Genomic DNA, 21,139 nt, shown 5'->3' with positions numbered 1-21,139 from the left:
TTGAGAAAGCATCAAACATTTCTGGCACTGAAGAGCTTTTTCCTCCCACCTTTCCCTACTTTGTTATACTGCTCCTCATTCTCACTGGATCTTTGAATCTACTGATCCCTAACACCCAATACTTCTATTTCTTGGAACCTTGTGATTCACTTGCCTACTTATTAAAACAGTCTATGATCAACCATGTCATTAATGCTACTAATGATCTTAGCAATCTCCCCTACACCCAATATGGCAAATTCTATTAGTGACTTCCTTATTTTGAACATTCTTCTCTGTGCCTGCTAAGAACCCCTTGGAAAAAGTACAAACTGCTGATTGCCTCCACTATACAAAATGTGTGCCAACTCACCTAATGATCCATTTATTTACAGATAGCTGGCCCAGCAAAGGGGTTATTACAAATTTCTCCCTTATATTACTAGTTTCCTATTGTGGCTGAACAAATTACTTCAAATTAAGTAGTTTATATATTCTCTTACTAGAGACCCGGTGTACAAATTTGTGCACATTAAAAGGAAATTAATTAGAAGAAATATTTTAATACCGCTATTTGCCCTTTCTCTATAAGAGAAGTGTCAAACAAAATCACAATCAATAAAGACATATTGAAACGTACATGTGCCATTGGCACCAGCAAGAGCTTTATATGTATCTTGCATGCACGAGTCAACTTAGCCTTTTATAGATATAGAATAAACTTGCTTAATTAGATCTGCTTTCTTTTTTATTAATTTTTAATTTTTATTTATTTTTATCTTTTTAGATCTGCTTTCTGATGTAGCTGAACTTTTTCCAGTCCAGTGAAGCACCCCAACTTCTCTTTCATGTAACTGTCAGCAACACAGCAGTAAATACCGGCACGAAGCAAAGACTGTTATTGTCGGTCACGCGGGGTACACAAAGGGTATTTAACTGCAGCAGTGTTTGGCTATATTCTGCGCAGTGAGAAAACCTGAAGTCATTCTCAAGGTCCACCATTTCTTACTTCTTTTCAGTAGGGTCAAGTTTGAAAACGTTCTAAATCTCCGTTTTCCAGCTAATAAAAAGAAAACAGGATTCCACTAAGTCTCTTACCTACCCACTCCAGGTCTTCTGTGAGGATCAAATGAGATGAGGCAAGGGAAAATGCTTCACAGACATTTGGTTACATTGTGAAATATTTCCACCTGGCTATAAAGCAAGTAATGTTCCTGGGCTGAAGAAACTGCGAGGAGGCTAGTTGTGGCTAGGGAGAAGAATCATGGTGTTGCTACATGAGGTCATTTCCCAGAGCCCACAGCTACTGTTTTTGAGCTGAGCTGTGGGCCGCATTTTGTGCCATGGGGTCTCAGTAGCACTGGCTGCTATTTGGTGGGGTGTTGCTCTGGGGTGGTGGTGGGGCCTGTGTCCCACTTGGGGGAAGCCGAGTGTTGCTTTGTGGGCACCAGGTCTGCGGTACCCTTTCTCTGTGCGTGTCAGGGCAGCTCCTGCACTGAGTGTCTGTTCTCTGGTGGTCAATGTGCGTCATTGTGACCAGTCGGAAGGTTGGACACTTAGTATATTAGCTTTTTAATATATAGGTATTTCTAGACTAAAGTCAGTTTCAGTGGACTACAGTCAAGGTGTCTGCAGGACCTGTTCCTTTTTTAGGCTCTGAGGGGGGAATCCACTTTCTTGCCTTTTTCAGCTTCTAGTGGCCACATGATGCATTCCTTGGCTGTGGCCCTCCTCCATCTCGAGAGCTTATCAATCCCATCTCTGCCTCTGTCAGCATACTGCCTTCTCTTTTGTCTCTGACCCTCCTGCCACCCACTCTGTGATCACTTTGGGCCCAGCAGGACAACCTAGGACAGTGGTTGGCAAACTCATTAGTCAACAGAGCCAAATATCAACAATACAAGATTGAAATTTCTTTTGTGAGCTGAAAACCGACTTCTGTGCATGGGCCACAAAGTTTCAATCACACTGTATATGCGGGCCCGCACGTGGTATTTTGTGGGAAAGCCACACTCAAGGGGCCAAAGAGCCACATGTGGCTCTCGAGCCACAGTTTGCTCACCACTGACCTAGGATAATCTCACCTCAAGATCCTTAACTCAATCACATCTGAGAAAGTCCCCTTTGCCTTTTAAAGTAACAATCTTTAGGTTCCAGGGATTAGTCATGGACATATTGGAAGGATGGGAAAAGGACCATTATTCAGTTTTCCACATTCCTCAACACCTTACATGCCTGTCACCCTAAACCAGCAGTTTTCAACCCTTTTATCTCATGGTACACGTAAACTATTACTAAAATTTTGCAGCACACCCAAATATCAACTATATATCTTGCCAATCTGACAAAAAAAAAAAATATAATTTTGATTCATTCACACCTGATGGCTATTGTTATTGTTGTGTTGGCTGTTGTCATTTTGTTATTTAATAATCTAAGGGAAAAGAGATCTGTGCCCCTGAGTAATAGTCAGGTATTACATGTTTTAAAACTTTTTGTAGCACACTGATTGAAAATCACTGTTTTAAACTAATGGTCCCTTTTCTATTTACTAGGAAAAGCATCAGTAGAGACTTTCTCAGGTCCTCCTCTCCACAAAGTTGTTGCTACTTTCTACTTCACCTCTTTACCCATCCTTAATGACTTTCCAAATACCTCAAAGAAGCACTGATCCTCCTTTCCCAGGTTAACTTCCCTCCATGATTTTAAATTTACAGCCTCTTATCTTTAAGACTAATCAGCAATACTACCATATCTTTGCAGTTTATAAAAATGACTGGAAATATAGACAAACGATTAAAAACATAAAAATACCTGTGAAATTCACCATAGTTTTAGGCAGAAAACTCATGTTATTAATTTTCTATTATCCTATATATAATGACAGAAAATATTTTCCTCTTTCCTTTGACATTAATTCTAATTTCTCAAAGTTGTCTACAGAATAACATAGATAATTTAATTTCACCCTACAATGAAATGTTCAATGAAATGTACAATGTTTAATGGGCAAAATAACTACTCATGGATTATAATAATTAAATAACCTATATTGTAACAAACTTTTTCCATAAAATATTAAAAATTTCCCCCAATCATTAATCTTTTAAACAATTAAAACTGAAAAGCTTATACTAAGCAATGTTAAACCAATCTTAAAAGTTCAACATCTTAATTGTTCTTTAAGAAAAGATGAATTAAAAATAACTAATTTAAGTAAAGCAAAGATTATAAACTAAATAGGTATAATGTTAATTCTCAGCTATTAGGAATAACTGGATTGGTAGAAACTAGAGGCCACATGTTCCATCTAGAAGCACAAATACTTTTCTTTTTGAAACACTCGACCTGCCAAACAACAAAGTTATGTGGAAGAAATTTTCACCAATGGCTGTTTCCATGTAACCTGTGAATAATTTTCATTTTCAGGAATTAGTGTGTCCCATTGTATCTATGCAATGAGGCTCATGCATGACTCTTCAGACTCGTACACCTTGTTAAAGTCAGCTAGCTAAGTTAGTGGAAGGTGGGAAACAGTGAAGCATCTTCTCTCCTTCCTCTCTGAACCATAATCTAACATTCCAACAGTTAGAGCCAGTGTTCAGTGGAAGAAATAATCTGTTTAGTTTCCATGAAGATATAACAACTATACCTCAGGTGTATACCCTATCTAGCAAGTAATGTGACCTGAGAAAGTCTGGAATGAGGGTAACAGCCTTCCCCACCACACCCTTGCAAAAAAAAAAAGGTAGGCATCGACTACATTTTTTATTTTTGGAAAACTAAAATCATTTATTTACCTTGACTGAAGCACTGGTTACATAGGTATGTACACCTATCAAAAATAATTTTACATACTTTATTTCTCAACATTCAAGGTATATAAATTTTCCTTTAAGTTTAAAAAGCAATCGTTTATACGTTGTTGTTTTTTTTTTTTTAAATATATTCTGGAAATTAACCCCTTATTTGATCTATCATTGGCAAATATGTTTTCCCATACAGTGGGTTCCCTTTTCATTTTGTTGATGGTTTCTTTTACTATGCAAAAGCTTTTTAGTTTTAAGCAATTCCATTTATTTATTTTTCCCTTTGTTTCCCTTGCCCTAGGAAATACATAAAGAACTTATATAACTCAACACCAGAAAGACAAACAACCCAATAAAAAAATGGGCAAAGACCCACATAGACACCTTGCCAAAGAAGACATACAGATGGCCAGTAGACATGAAAAAATGCTCAATGTCACTAATCATCAGAGAAATACAAATTAAAACCAGAATGAGATAGCACTTCATACCTGCCAGAAGAGCTAAGAACTATCATCAATAAATCAACGAACAAGTGCTGGCAAGAATATGGAGAAAAGTAAAACCTTGCTGGTGGAAATGCAAACTAGTGCAGCCACCATGGAAAACAGTATGGATGGAGTTTCCTCAAAAAAATAAAAAATGGAACTGCTCTTTAATTCCACTCTGGGAATATATCCTAAGAATCCCAAATAATTCAAAAGAGTATATGCCACCCCCCCCCCCCAACCCCCAACCCCCGTTCACTGCAGCGTTATTTATAATAGCCAAGGTTTGGAAGTAGCTCAAGTGCCCATCAGTAGATGAGTGCATAAAAAAACCCCAACTGTGGTATATTTGCACAATGGTATACTATGCAGCTATAGGAAAAGGAAACCACACTTTTTGCACAGAATGAACAGACCTGGAGATTATTATGCTAAGTGAAATAAGCCTGTCAGAGAAAGGCAAATACCATATGATCTCACTTATATGTGGACGCTGATGAACAAAATAAACTGACAAACAAAATAAAAACAGAAGCATTAATACATGGAACAGAATGACAGTTGTCAGAGAGGAGGGAGAAGGGGGGACTCGATGAAAGAAGGTGAAAGAATTAGCTAAAGAACATATATGCATGACATAGACACAGACAACAGTATGGTAATGGCCAGTAAAGGGCCTGCGGGGGCTGGGTAGAGATAGGCAAAGGGAAAGAAAATGGGGATATTTGTAATAGTGTCAACAATAAAAATAAAGTTAAAAAGTTTTAAAAATAGATAAAAGCACATGGTTAATTAAGCTCAAAATACTGCAGATAAAAAGGCAAAATAAAGAGAATGAAAATTCTAGTTTGTGAAGCATGAAGATATCTCATTAACACTTTAATTTCTGAATCTAAAAGAACATATTTTTATTAAAAAACATTTTTAATAAGCATTTTGAAAAAGCACAATTTAGAAAACTATGTATATTAATCCATTTGAGGTATATGTAAGTGTCTCCTTTGTGCAAAGGGCCCTGCTAGGTGCTGGAGACACAGTGTGGTAACAGACATTAGCCCCTCATAAAATTCAGGCTAGTTGGGAAACAAGGCAATAAATAGCTGTTAATGAATGTGATAAATATTGCAAAGGAATAGTACTGGGTACAGTCAGAGCAACTGTGGCCAGGAGGCAGTGCATATAGCTTACTAGAAATTTAAGCTAAGTTCTAAAGGATAAGTAGGAACAAATCAAATAGAGAGGAAACATTCTAGAAACATTTCTAGACAAAAGACATGTGTGATGATTCCAAGATAAGAAAGAAGAATCTCAACAGGGAAGCAACATGACCACATGCTTGAAAATAGTAACTTTAGGAGCAATATTGAAAAGAGAATAGAGAGGAGCACAATGAATGTTGTAAGATTAGTGATTGAATAGAGAGAAATAAAGGTGCTCTGGTCTTGGGGAGATCTACAAACAGAAATAAACTGCAGATTCTAGAAATATATGATGGAGAGAGAGAGAGGGAGAAAAAACTGACAATAATAAGCCCCAGATTTCTGGCATAAACAATGAAATAACATTGGTTAGGAGCCTATTTAGAAATGCCATGTTTGAAATACCTCAGACAATGAAGGGAGCCATCACCTAGACAAATGACTATGAATCTGAATCTCAGAGACTGAGGCTGGAGACCTAATTTGAGATCATCTGCCCAGAGGCACCAAATAAAGTTAGGTGTACCAGGAGAAGGAAAAGTCAGAAAGGTAGAAGCATACAAAGGGAGTGAGTGCTTTGTCACAGAAATTAAGAACCCAACACGTTAGGAGAAAAGACTGGTTAAATGTACCAAATACTGCTGAAACATATCCAGGAGCCCGATAACTAGCAGTGATCTTTGCCTTCATAGATTTGCAGATATGGCAATCTTGATAAGGGCAAGACTGAAAAGAATATTTCAGTCTTGCCCTTATCAAGAGAGTGAAAATTTGAAGTGTTGAGACAGAAACTTAACTGGAACATAATGAAAGCGAATGAAGGGTGAGAAAAGGGAAAAACGAGTTCAACAGTTCTTATGAGACACTTTAGTTGTGAATGGAAATGCAGAGGTCCAAAAGAAAACTCAGAAGGTTTTGAGGAAGTGAGTGGCCCAAATTATTTAAGCTGGTAAGTAAGACTGAGTAAAAAGGCAGAACCTGAAAATACTTCAGGTTTTTCACAAGGTAGAAAGGGATGTAATCCTTAACACAGGTGGAAGACTGGCCTTTGTCAGAGAGACACTACCCTCCATTAAAACAGGAAGGAAAAAGAAAAACGCAAAAGGATAGAAAATACAAGTAAAATTGTAGATTCAGTGGCAAGACACAGTTTCTACCTTATGCTTTCTCTTTTCTCTGAGAGGTAGAAGGCAAGACAGTTACTAAGAGCAAAGTGACCAGTAGGAAAGCAGGAGGTTTGAAGAGAAACAACTATTTCAAAGTGGTGGATGAGCTCACTAGAAAGAGAGTGCTGGGTAGTGTGGAGGGCTGACTGAAGGTTTGTGACTATGTACAAAGTGGCACTCACCTACCCTGTGTGGGATTTCCTACAGGAAAGGCCCAAGAAAGGTTTAAGTGGCTGGGTTTATTCAGCTATAGCACCACCAGATGTGTTTGTTTAAAGGTTGAAGGGATGAGAAATATAATACTATAGTTAATTTTTACTGAGCACATTATAGTCCCGGGCCTTGTTAGTGCTTTATATGAATGGCCCCTTTAAGCTCATGGCCATCCCTACCAAGTTGGTACCACATTATTTTCATCTTTATAAATGAAGCTGAGGAATGAACTTGACAATCAATGTTCACATAACAGCTAGCATTCAAGGTTTGAGATTTCATGAGAAAAAAAATGAACTGAAATAAAACAAATTTAAAATATAACCTGATATAAGATTGAGTGTTGTATAATCCTAACCTATATATAAAGATATAATATGCAAATTGACCATCATGCCCTCGCACAAGATGGCCACCCCCATATGGTCACAAGATGGGTACCATAAGATGGCCAGCAGGGGAGGGCAGTTGGGGGGGACAAGGTCAACAGGGGAGGGCAGTTGGGAGCGACCAGGCCTGCAGGGGAGGGCAGTTAGAAGTGACCAGGCCAGAAGAGGAGGGAAGTTATGTGCGACCTGGCCTGCAGGGAAGGGCAGTTGGGGGCAAATGGGCCTGCAGGAGAGGGCAGTTGTTGGGGGACCAGGCCTGCTGGAGGGGGGGGAAGACAACTGGGCTGGCAGGGGAGCAGTTAGGTGTTCATTATGCTGGCAGGGAGCATTTAGGGGGTGATCAGATTGGCAGGCAGAAGCAGTTAGGGGCAATCAGGCAGGCAGGCAGGCAGGCAGGCAGCCGAGCAGTTGGGAGCCAGCAGACCCAGATTGTGAGAGCTAAATCCAACTGCTGGTTTAGGCCAAATCCCACAGGCTGTCGGACATCCCCTAAGGAGTCCCAGATTGGAGAGGGTACAGATTGGGCTGAGGGACACCCCCATGCCAGTGCACAAATTTTGTGCACTGGCCCTCTAGTTTTAAAAATACTTCTGTATCAGAACAATGGACCATGAAATTACAAGTGGTTTTCTTGGTGTTAGTGTTAGACAGTGTTAGAATTTAAAGACTCAAAATCGAGAACGTTAAGAGAACAGCAATAAACTTATTTCACATTTATATTCCAGACATGATATATTCTTATGCTATATCATTGCCTCAAAATGTCAACACAACATGAATCTATATCCTGAAAAATGTGAAAATAAGGCTCAGAAAGACTAAACAATGTATTACACCTTTTATCAAATCCCTGAAAAATAAAGTATCCTGTCACTGAACGCCTTGCAAAACCAGAAGTAACAGGCCTAACTGAATTCATCAGCAGAACAAAAAATTGTATAGCTGTTTGCTCTCATTGAAAATTATTTCTAGGTAAGCTTTCACCATTGTATTACAACTAAAGAAAACAAAATAAAAATTTGAAAAGCAAAGAGTAAAAGCTTAGAAGAAAATCATTCTTTCCAATTTCCAAACATGAACACTAACGCAACAAGACATTATTAGACTAGGTAATTTTGCAGTGACAGAATAATTAAGCACTTGATAAATTTTGCTTCACTCTATTATCATACGAAAATTAAAAAAAAACCTGATGGTTTAATCTCCTAGAAAGTAATTAAACACCTTCGTTCATCAACGCTTTCCAAACTGTCATGCTGAAAAGGTATTTTTCTTGACTGACAGAAATAAAAAAAAGTAATAGGTGAAAAATAGAATATATATTTGAAGAATATAAATACTAAAAGCATTTACTATTAAGAAAGATAGATGGCAGCTATTAGAGTATAGTTATCACAAAAGTATTTCCATTAATGACATCCCCTATCAGGAAAGATATGAAGACATTATAAATTTGTAACAGAATATTCACCTTTCATTTATCATGTTGTCATTCAACCACCTTTAGTCAAAAGAGATGGTAATAAAGCTTTTCGATATTGTAAAGCAAAAATGGTAGTATATAAAACACTATATAAACTAACATGACCCTTGCTAGGTCAATATTATTTTTTTTTAAAAGCACTTTCCACACTGACATATACTACTCAACTACATGTAACAAAGAAAACATCATTTTGAAATACCTAACTTCTTATAGGGAAAAACAATAAAAAAAAAAAACTCTACTTGGAGAATCCAAGATGGCTGCACAGGTAAACACCTAGCTGCAGCTGCACACAACAATTTCAATAAAATACAACTAAAATATAAAATGGACATTACCCAGAATTACAGGAAAGTCAACTGACTGGAAATTCTACAACGAGAAGCAAGGAAAAAACCAGAAGGAAGAGCGGAGGAGCTGTAAAAGCCTAAGGTACGGAGACACGGGGCGCGCGGAGAGGCACTCCCGGAGGCGTGCACATTGTGCGCAGAGGACGGACTGTTGACTCTGCTGCCAGATTGCCCTGGCGGGAAGGAGACAAAGGCTCCGGACTGTGCTAGGCCCCAGTTCCGACTTCTCTGACCCCAGTTCTAGGCCAGACCCCGGGGACCCAGGCTCAAACAGAGGGAGCTGGGCTGTAAGGCAGAACCCCAGGGGAGCGGTGAAAGGAGGTCCTGGAGGCGCGCACATTGCGCGCAGAGAAGGGACAGTTGACTGTGCCGCGGGATTTTGCCCTGGCGGGAAGGAGACAGGGGCTCCAGACTGCTCTGAATGCCACCTCCAATCCCACTTCCAACTGAACTGAACCCCAGTTCCAGGCTCATTGGGGGAGAGCTTACACTGTTTGGTAGCAAGCAAAAATCGAGGACATCTTTCTCTCAGAGGTGCTTGCAGCGAGTACTGAAGGACCCTGGGGATTACTGACACTCAGGAACCGCATAGGGCGTGGCTGACGGAAGCCAAGCCTGTAGGCTCCACCCTGAAACTCTGCCCCATCAGGGAAGCGGCAAAAAATGCCAAGACAACGAAATAGATCACAAACGAAAGAAATGGAGGACAAAAAGCGACTGGATATAGAGTTCAAAACCACACCTAAGGTTGTTCAAGAATCTCCTAGAAAAGGCCGATAAAATAAACGAGACCTATGAGGATATGAAAAGGGATCAACTAGAAATAAGGGATCAACAAGAAATAATAAGGGATCAACAAGAAACAAAGAATACATTGACTGAAATAAAAAATATTATACAGAGTCCTAAAAACAGAATGGAAGACTGCAAGAATCAAGTCAAAGATTTGGAACATAAAGAGCCAGAAGACACTCCTCTGCAGAAGCAAGAAGGCAAGAGAATCCAGAAAATTGAAGATAATGTAAGAAACCTCTGGGACAACTTCAAGTGAACCAACATCAGAATTATGGGGGTCCCAGAAGATGAGAGAGAGCAAGATATGGAAAACATACTGAAAGAAATAGTGACAGAAAACTTCCCCCACCTGGTGAAAGAATTAGACTTACAAGTCCAGGAAGCGCACAGAACTCCAAACAAAAGGAATCCAAATAAGACCACACCAAGACAAATCATAATTAAAATTCCAAGAGCAAAAGACAAAGAGAAAATATTAAAAGCAGCAAGAGCAAAAAAGGTAGTTACCTATAAAGGAGCACCTATATGATTGTCAGCTGATTTCTCAACAGAAACCATGCAGGCCAGACGGATATGGCAAGAAATATTCAAGGTGATGAATAGTAAGAACCTACAGCCAAAAATAATCTATCCAGCAAAGCTATCACTCAGAATCGAAGGCCAGATAAAGAGCTTCACTAATAAAAAAAAGCTAAAGGAGTTAATCACCACCAAACCAGAATTATATGAATTGCTGAAGGGGGTTCTTTCGGAAGAGAAAGTAAATAAAGATAAAAATTATGAACAACAAATACGTAACTATCAACAAGTGAATCTAAATACCAAGGAAATTAAAAAAAAAATCTGATGAACAATATTAACTGTAGAATATAATAGAATCAGAGGTATGGAAGGGGAGTGAACTGACGATTCTTGGGGAAAAGGGGAGAGAGGGATGTGGGAAGAGACTGAACATAAACTGTGCACCTATGGATGAGGACAATGGGGGTGGGGAAAGGGCAGAGGGTGGGGTGGGAACCTGGTGGAGGAGAGCAATGGAGGGGAGGAAAAAAGAGGATCATTTGTAATAATATGAACAATAAAGATTTATTAAAAAACAAAAACAAAAACTCACCATATACATTAGTATGTCTCTAATCATCACCATAGCTGTTTGATGATCATTCCAAGCTTGATTTAGCGTTTGAAGAAAGTTGTTATTCAATGAATTAAGTACATCCTCTCGCACCTATTAACAAAAGAGTTCATTACAGTTTGTTTATACACACACATATGTGCACACACTCATATATAACATGAACTTATATCTGTTCAATAAAATGATAAAGTGAACTTTTCAATTTTAAATTAAAAAATATGTTATAGACCAGTAGAAACATTTTAAGCTGTGGTATGTACAGATGACTAATAAATGTGTTTTGTATAGTCCAGGTCTTTTCCGTTGACCTTCAGAATCAAAAAACAATCTCCTGGGCTCTTTTTAACATCACAGTAAAAAAAAAAAAAAAAAAAATCCTAAATACTTATATGGAACTAAAAGGCTCTATCTGTAGAACTGGTCCTGAGGCTATTGCTCCAACTCTACCTTCCCTTCCCCATTTTTCGAAGAAATAGTGAGACCACTGATTCCTGAGTCAAATTACCTGGGCTGGAATCCCAGCTCCCCGACTAGCTGTATTACTTTGGATACATTATTTTATCTCTATGCTTCAATTTCCTTATATGTGAAATAGTGTCCATTTTGTAGGATTATTGAAAAGATTAAATTAACACTTGTAACATACTTAGAACAGTGTCTGGCACTCATCCAACGCTCTAGTTACAATGGAGCTGCATACAGCAAATGTACTCTGCCATTTCTTTTGCCTTGACTCATAGCTCACTTCCTCACTTTTTTCTACACAGTCCTACCTCCTGTTTTTCCCTGACCACTCTATTTCAAACAACAGCCCCTACAGTTTATTATTCCTCACAGCACTCATCATTATGTATTATATTAGTAGTTTCTTGTTTATCACGCCAAAATATAAGCTCCATAGCACCAAGGTTTCTGTCTTTTCCATGTGTATCTCCCAAACCTACAATAGTGCCTGGCATATGTAAGATATTTTATTTTATCTCCACCCTCCAATACCATGATCCAATTCCAAAATGGTAAGCTCTTTTAGGGTATCTGCCTTTGCACATAAAGTTCCCCGAGTCTGAAATGCTTTCCTTATACTACGCAATCTAGATTTCAAGACTTCCTTCACATAATCCACAAGCATAATACTACTATCTTCTCCAATAAGAGGTTACTGACCACTACTACTTCCTGTTCGTTCAATGGAAAGAGTATTTAACTAGGAAACAGAATCTAGATTCTGGTTCTAGCTTTATCATGAAGAAGTTGCTTGTTTTCTAGGTTTCTGTAACTCTTTTGTTGGACTATACTGCCAAACTCTCCAGTTATTCAAATCCAAATAATCCTCCATAGTCTAGTTCAATTGTCAATATTCCAACCTAACAGACAGCTTTATCTCCAAATATCCTTTACTATAAACAATCTACAGCAGTAAACAACTTTTCAGGTTGGGGAGAATTGAAGTCATGGTGTTTTTTGAAAAACAAATATAATACATATATTAAAATATATAGATATCTATGAACCTAAATTCTAAACAAAAGTAAAATAAAAATGTCATCGAGTATTATAACTAGTATAAGTGATTGGAGTAACCAAACATTGAAAGAAAATTACACATAACACATTAATCTCAAAATGTGGGGAATAAGTTCAAATTGGGGAAAAAACTGTATCTAATTTATTTTTTCTTATATATTAAAGGAAAAGAGGTCTTCAATAGATATTAGTGATGAGACTATATGTCTATTCTACTAAACATGTAGTATAAAAGCCACTAGCTTATAATACATAATTTAGAATTTTATTATATATTTAATCTTTTGTTCACAACTGTATTTTGTCTTGTACACAAGATGTATTTTGAAGCTTTTGGACTTCAAAATATATCACTCAAAAATTATTCCATAAATATATTAACTATATCAAAAGTGATAAATATCCATGTCGGTTAGTTGAAAGCACTGTGTTTAACAAACACTATTATGAAAAGTAGATAAGTCATTTATTTCAACTTATTAAGTCTACCAATTGTCAGATACAAATTCCCAAGATAGCTAACACTACAAAAAAAACCACCAACACAGCAAGTTGAAAATGTAGCTATATACAAATTCTTCACCACACTTAAAATTCTTTCACTGTACTACTAAATTTTGAGTGTCAATTAAATTAAAATCATGAAAATATTAGAGAAATTGCACTATGTAACAAAAATAAAATGGTATATTCCAAACACTAAGAATATTTAATAATTAATTATTCTTAAGGACTTACATAAACTCTGTGTAACCCTTAGTTATAAAAATCAAATTATGTGTTACCTACATTAAAGTCACTCTGATTACATTAATGAAATATACCAAGCATATAAAAATGTGCTTGGTATATTTCATTAATCTAAAAATGTGTTTAGATGAATGAAAAAATGACCAATTAAATAGTTATAAAATAAACCATGTTTTTCAAAATTACTAATACTCTTTTAAATAAAATATGTCAACAAGCATCTATATAATATTTATATTTATACCTGACTTTCAAAAATAAGAATGTGATAAACTAGCACAATGTGTCATAAATAAAACTTTATTTGCATCACACTTCAAAAATTATCCTCACAAATCAATAAGTAAATATTACTTAGCAAAAAAAACAACAAAACACAAAACAAAACAAAAAAACTATTAAGAGCTAATTTTGTTAATTTTTGAATGACTGCATATACCTAAGACATAAAGTAAATGTCTTACATACACTTGCTGTAATGGTCTCTTAATTACTTAAATCACTCTATAACCAAAAAATTATTTCTTTAATAATACCTCCCAAAATATCTTTCTACTTTGATACATCAAAAGTGAATGGATATTTTTTCAAATATATATCATAAAGTGGTAGGAATCAGATGAAAATAGCACCTTTATGAAAATTAAAACAGGCTTTTAAACAAAAAGCTGGCATATAAATGAAAAATATACACTAAATGGAAAAGCCTCATTTTACAAATTATTACTGTAACAATACAGACATTTTGAAGAAGAGAAAGTGGGGGCTGTGTGTGTGTGTGTTAACACTGTTAGTCTCACACTCAACACAACCATTAATTTCTGCAAAGGCAAATGGGAAGGAACCCTGCTATAAGAGGTGATCCTAGGATCAAAAGGGCCTGCTGACAAGTATGGCCGGTATTATTACTTAAGAAGACCTCTAGGAAGTTTACTCAGTTGAGGAGTTGGAATTTGAAGGGTGAGATAAGCAAGAACAAGTAACAAAGCCATGGAAGGTGATAAAAGTATGGGGTCAGCTGTGACAGGATAAAATAAGCCACTGGAAACTGGCTGTACATGATACTTAGCTTTGAAAAGGATAAAGCAATGCACACATAATCAAAACAGATGACAAACCTGGTGATTAATTAGAATCATTTGAATAGCAATAGATTTTGATAGAGAGATAGAGAAGACAAAACACAGACTGGGAAAAAATATTTGCAAAAAACATATCTGGTAAAGGACTGTTCAACCTTGTGTTCTTAGCCTCTGTTACAACTGGCTTCATTTTATGTTATTTCACTTAAAGTCACAGAACCTATAGACAATGTTAAGTGAAGACTTCCTATATACAAAGAATTCATAAAACTCAACAATAGAAAACAAATGACACAATTAAGAAAAAACTGGCAAAAGACCTGACACTTCACCAAAAAATACAGATGGCAAATAAGCATATGAAAAGATTTTTGATATCTGATCATTAAGGAAATGCAAATAAAAACAATATTGGGACATCAATACATATAAAATAGGATGGCCAAAATCCCAAACACTGACAACATCAAATGCTGGTGAGGATGTACATTAACAGGCATTCTCATACAATGCTGGGGAGAATGCAAAATGGCACCAGCCACTTTGGAGGGCAGTTTGGCAGATTCTTATAAAACTAGACATATTTTTACTATAATGATCCACAAGTATGCTCCTTGGTATAAATACCAAAGGAGTTGACAACTTATATCCACACAAAACCCCACACACAGATGTTTATAGCAACTTTATTTATAACTGCCAAAACTTGGACAAGATATATTTTGGTAGATGAATAGATACATCCAGATAGAATATTATTTAGCACTAAAAAGAAATGAGCTATCAAGCAATGAAAAGACATGAAAGAACATTAAGTGCATATTACCAAGTGAAAAAAGACAATCTAAAAAGCCTACATACCATGTGATTCCAACTACTATATGACATTCTGGAAAAGGTAAAACTAAGGAGACTGTAAAACCACCTGTTACCAGGGGTTAAGGTGAAGGGAAAGATAAAAAGGCAGTGAGGCTATTCTGTTTCATACTATTACAGAGAATACATTTCATTATTCATTTGTTAAAATCCAGACAATGTATACCAAGAGTAATCCCCAAACTACACTAATGAAAGAGAAAGATGCAAACTGACTGTACCTCCACGATGTCCACCAACCAATCGAGTGAGTATGCAAACTAACCCAACAATGATGGTGGGCTAATTTGCATATGCAGGCACCAAGAGGTTAGGGGCAGGGTGGCGCCAAGCGCCCTGGGTCCCAGGAATGGGTGCCAAGCCTGCAGGCTCCTGGGACCATCGTCAGTCCCAGGAGGTGAGGGCGGCCATGCAACTTGACAGCAGACAGCAGGGCCTGCTTGACTGTCACTGCGGTGACCCACAAGCAGGCAAGCGTGGCCTGCAGACAGCACCCACCAGGCTACTTGCCCATTGCCATGGTATAAAGCAGGCAGGCCCCTGCAGAAAGCAGAGAGCCATGGGGAGTGGGCCTAAGGATCAGTAGGACATTCCCTGAGGGCTCCCGGATTGCAGAGGGTGCAGGTCAGGCTGAGAGAATCCCCCCAACCTGCGTGCATAAATTTCATGCACCGGGCATCTAGTGTAAACTATAAACTGGGTGACAATCATACATCAATGTAGGTTCTCCCACTGTACCAAATGTACTACTCCGGGGTGAGATACAGAAAGTAGGAGGGACTATATGCGTGTGTGAAGGTAGGAGGTACATGAAAAATCTCTGTACCTTCTGCTCAATTTTGCTGTGTCTATAAAACTGCTCTATAAAATAAAATAAATTAAAAAAAAAAAAAAAAAGCTAACTATAGCAGTCAGGATCTACAAACCACTGACTTTCATGTACCTCCTCCACACCAGCCATTTCTGTTCCTTCCCTTTGCAGAATTTCTTCAACATTACCATGTTTTTGTATAGTTAGAATAATAATGTTGATGCAATTCTGAGTCCTGATTTTTAAAAAAAATATATTTTATTGGTTTTTTACAGAGAGGAAGAGAGAGGGATAGAGAGTTAGAAACATCGATGAGAGAGAATCATCGATCAGCTGCCTCTTGCACACCCCCTACTGGGGATGTGCCCGCAACCAATGTATATGCCCTTGACCGGAATCAAACCCGGGACCCTTCAGTCCGCAGGCCGACGCTCTATCCACTAAGCCAAACCGGTTTTGGCGAATCCTGATTTTTTTAAGCTTTCAATCAACATTCAACATTAACCTCTGCTTTAGAAAACCTCTAGTTACAGCATAACTTTTCCAAAGCACCATAATAATTTTTTTTAAAAAAAGGCTATTCGAAAGAAACACACACAAAAAAATGTTATCTGAAATTTAAAGCAATTTCCCACATAACACCAAAAGCATGATCTATAAAATAAATAAATAAATAACTGTGCTCCATCAAAATTAAAACTTGTTCTGCAGATACAGTTAAAACAATAAAAAGATAAGCTCTAGACTGGGAGAAAATATCAAATGACTTGTATCCAGAATATATATTAAAACAAACAAGCAAGCAAAAAAAACAAAACCTTACAAGAAACCCAAACAATTAAAAAATGAAGAAAATAATTGAAAAGACACTTCACGGAAAACATATAAAAGCAATTTGGCACATTTGCATATGAAAAGATATTCAACAACATTAACCATTAAGGAAATGCAAATTAAAACCATAAGGAGCCTTTTTCTGGTGGCTCAGTTGGTTGGAGCATTGCTGTTTCGCTCACATAGATGTGTGTCTGTTTGTCTGTCTCTCCTCCCTGTCCCTTCCTCCCTTCCGATCTCTCTAAAAATCATATCATTGGGTGAGAGTTAAAAAATAAAACATAATGAAATGCCACCACACACCCATTAGAATGGCTAACAAAATACACTGACAATACCAAATGCTGAGGAAGATTCCCAGTAACTAGAACTTTCATACATTACCAAAGAAGGGAACACAAAATGGTACAGACCTAATGGAAAACAATTTGGCAATATTTTTTGAAGTTAAATTGCTTACCATATGACTCAGCAAGCCCATTCTTAGGTTATTTACCCTAGAGAAATGAAAACTTATATTCACCCAAATACCTGTACATGAGCATTCCAAACAACACTATTCAAAAATCACAAGACTCTGTTCACAATACAAATGCTTTCGACAAGTAGGTAAGTGGATTATGGAACATTTATACAATATAATTATTACTCAGAAAAAAAGAAAAACTATTGATACATGAAACAGCTTGGATCTATCTCAAAATAGTTATGCTGAATGAAAAGTTAGTCTCAAGAGGTTACAAACTATATGAGAAAACAAAATTATAATGACGGAATAGATCAGTGGTTGCCAAATACTAGGGGTTGAAGAAAGGTGTGACTATAAAGAGAAAACAGGGAGTTTTCTGGTGTGAGGGAATGTTCTGTATTGATTGTAATAGGTGTTCCATGATTCTACACAAGAGAAAATTCATAGAAATATACATAAAATAAAAGGCAAATTTTATTGTATACTGATTTTCTTAAACTTGCAATTATTATTTTCAAGTTGGGTCTTATTTTATTACTATATCATAAACATATAACAATCTTTACTCATAAAAGCAACTTGAATGACAACGAAAGAATTCTGAATTGTTTTTATGCATGACCATACAATAATTCAAAATTGGTATATTACACTCTTCATTACTGTGAATGTAGTTTTTCCTGTTTTGTTTTGTTTTTTTACATCCTTAGCAAACATTAAAGTGGAATTACTAAGTAAAAAAAAAAAAACCTTTATTTTTTTGATGTTGTAATAAACCATGTTCATGGATAAATTAATGCCTAAGATGCAAAAAACACATTTTCAAATCAAATTACAGGCCAAGGGAAGAGGAGGATGAAAATGAGGATGATAGGAAAGTCCAGCAGGCATGAACTTGTCCCTGAGTTTTCACATCCAAGTATCTTCATGGATTGATAAGGAGGCTGACCTTGGGCCAGCAGCTTTTGGCTATGTACATTAACAATCTGTATAGTACCCCCACCCTCTGACATAGACACAATCAAAATTATTTTTTAATCATTACTTTAAATTTTTTGCCCTCTAAATTTCAATGCCTAAGGCAAAAAAATAATCTCATAGGATGTCTAGGCAACACAAAAAACTTCATCAGCTAAAACTAATTATTTTAGTTCTAAGATTTTAGTTCTAAAATTCACTAAAATTAGAACTGAGCCATATAATTAATGATGGTAGAGATTACTGAAAGCTAAGAACTTTCTTCTCTAAGTCTCAAAACTCAAGACAACATTTAATTCAAATATTAATTAAATCTCGGATGTATAGAAATTTGTATGTAGCATTATTTTGTTGTTGTTGTGTTTTGTTTTGTTTTAATCCTCACCTGAGGATATTTTTCCACTGATTTTTAGAGAGGGTGGGAGAGAGAGAGGGAAAGATAAACACCGGATTTTTCCATTGATTTTTAGAGAGGGTGGAAGAAAGAGGGAAAGATAAACATCGATGTGTGAGAAACACATCCATTGGTTGTCTCCTGCACAAGTCCTGACCACGGCAGGGGCTGGGGAGAAGAAGCCTGCAACAGAGGCACATGCCCTTAACTGGAATTGAACCTGGGACCCTTGGGTCCACAGACCGATGCTCTATGCACTGAGCCAAACAGGCTAGCGCTAGCATTATTTTGCATTAAAATAGATATCATGACCCAGCCAGCATGGCTCAGTGGTTGAGGATAGACCAATGAACCAGAAGGTAATGGCTAATTCCCAGTCAGGGTTGTGACTGGGTTGTGGGCTGGATCACCAGTATGGGCAGAGGCAGCCAACTGATTATTTTCATCAATGTTTTTGTCTCTCCCTCCCTCTTCCTTCCTCACTGAAAGCAATTAAGATACATGTAAAAATAAAATAAAATAGACATCATGTATTAAAAACATAAAATAGGACACGCAACAGGAGTACATTCTACTAATACAAAGAGCATTAAAAAGTATCATAGAAATACTATAATTTTAACAGGTATGACCTCCTAGGAATCTGTAGTATTTTAATGTTCACCCAGGAGCTAAAACAATCAGATTAGTATTTGCAAGCACCTGCCCAGGGCAACTACTAACTAGTTACTTAACCTATCTGGTCTGTAGCTCCTCTTGCCTATTGATTAGATCAACCTTACATCAAGCTCCACAAAAATGCTGTAATATCTATGCAGGGCAGGCTCAATTTCCTCTGATTAAACATCATTCCTATTGGTTTTGTGTGATTTTAAAAGTCAGGTTTGTTTTCTACTCTTTTAAAATAACTGGGAGCCACTGAATGTCTGTTATGTACCTTTCTGGCTCTAAATTCTGAAACACATTGCTTGTTTCATGTGAATATGTACATAAATATGCAACATTTACCATAATTTTAACAAGGACTTAAGTTGTCACTTATAACATTTGAATTTTTATAGAGTCCTTCCTATGTGATCTAGGACTTGTCACTTTATAAACTTTACCAGTTACATAAATCCTATTTTTCCAAGAAATGCCATTAAAAAATTATTCTTAAAGATCTCAAAAATTCTTCACTTCATCCTACTAGAGTAATGTGATATAAACCTATAAAAAGTGGCTTAGTATAGAAGTGAATCTCAATGGAAACTAAGTAATCCTCCTATATAATAAAAGCCTAATATGCAAATTGTCCCCTTGACTGCGAATTCAACCTTGCTATGACGTGCACTGACCACCAAGGGGCAGCATGGAACATGGCAGGTATTGACCTTACACTGCGACCTTTTGCTGGCTACTCGAGGGCAGGGGTGATGGGAACGGAAGTGCGATTAGAACGCAGGGTGTCTGCTGAGCTCACTCTCACTCCCCCTACTACCCTCCCCCAGGATGCCAGGGTTTGCGTGCCAGGGAAGCCCCTGCACTCAGGTGCAGGCACCCACCTCACACCCATGCATCTTCAGGGTGAGTTGGGCTGCAGCAGTCGGGACCATAGGGGCTGGTCAGGCTCTCCGTGGGTTCACGCAGGAGCTGTTCTGTGAGGTCAGCCAGGAGAGAGCACGATTCCCACCGGGCTTCCATGTGGCACCGCAGGCAGTGCTCATAGCATCTCAGCATGGGAACTTGGTGCCATGACTCAGATGGAGGGGGAAGCACAGGGAGCCAGGGGCTCAGGTGCTGCCCAGGGCCCGGAGGGCAGCTGGGACCTGCCCTTCCACACCAAATGTTCACGCTTCGATTACCGGCCAGGCATAGGGAATTTCATGCACCAGGCCTCTAGTCCTATATAATAAAGAGGTAATATGCAAATTGACCATCATTCCAACACCAAGATGACCACCCCATGTGAACACAAGATGGCCACCCCAGGAGGGCAGTTGTGGGCGACCAGGCCAGCAGGGGAGGGCAGTTGGGAGAGACTGGGCCTGAAAGAAAGGGCAGCTGGGGGCAATCAGGCCTGTAGGGAAGGGCAGTTAGGAGTGACTGGGCCAGAAGAGGAGGGCAGTTGGAGGTGACCAGGCCTGCAGGGGAGGACAGTTGGGAGTGACCAGACTTGCAGGGAAGGGCAGTTGGGGGGGAGACCAGGCCTGCAGGGGAGGGATCAGGACTACAGGGCAGGGCAGTTGGGGGCAACCAGGCTTGCAAGAGAGGGCAGTTGGGGGAGGGGGGGGGGAAGGGCAGGCCTGCAAGGGAGAGCATTTGAGGGGAAACCAGGCCTACAGGGAAGGGAATTTGGAGGGGAACCAGGCCTGCAGAGGAGGGTAGTTGGGGGGATCAGGCCAGCACAGGAGGGCAGTTGAGGGCGAC

The 21,139-nt window shown here is 38.1% G+C and overlaps 1 protein-coding gene across 2 annotated transcripts in view; it reads right to left on the bottom strand.

The window, feature by feature from the left end:
• CUL3 (cullin 3) overlaps positions 1-21,139 on the bottom strand; it is a 106,645-nt gene that overhangs the window by 48,271 nt on the left and 37,235 nt on the right. For both annotated transcript variants that reach the window (XM_084891381.1, XM_084891382.1), the window contains one exon: positions 10,989-11,102. In XM_084891381.1, the coding sequence (XP_084747507.1) occupies positions 10,989-11,102 (114 nt within the window). The remainder of the gene's footprint in view (positions 1-10,988; positions 11,103-21,139) is intronic.

Source organism: Pipistrellus hanaki, assembly GCF_964339955.1.
Source record: "Pipistrellus hanaki genome assembly, chromosome: 8".
Lineage (NCBI taxonomy): Eukaryota > Metazoa > Chordata > Mammalia > Chiroptera > Vespertilionidae > Pipistrellus > Pipistrellus hanaki.
Note: the sequence above shows the minus strand (reverse complement) of the source record. Positions and strands in the feature narration are given on the sequence as shown.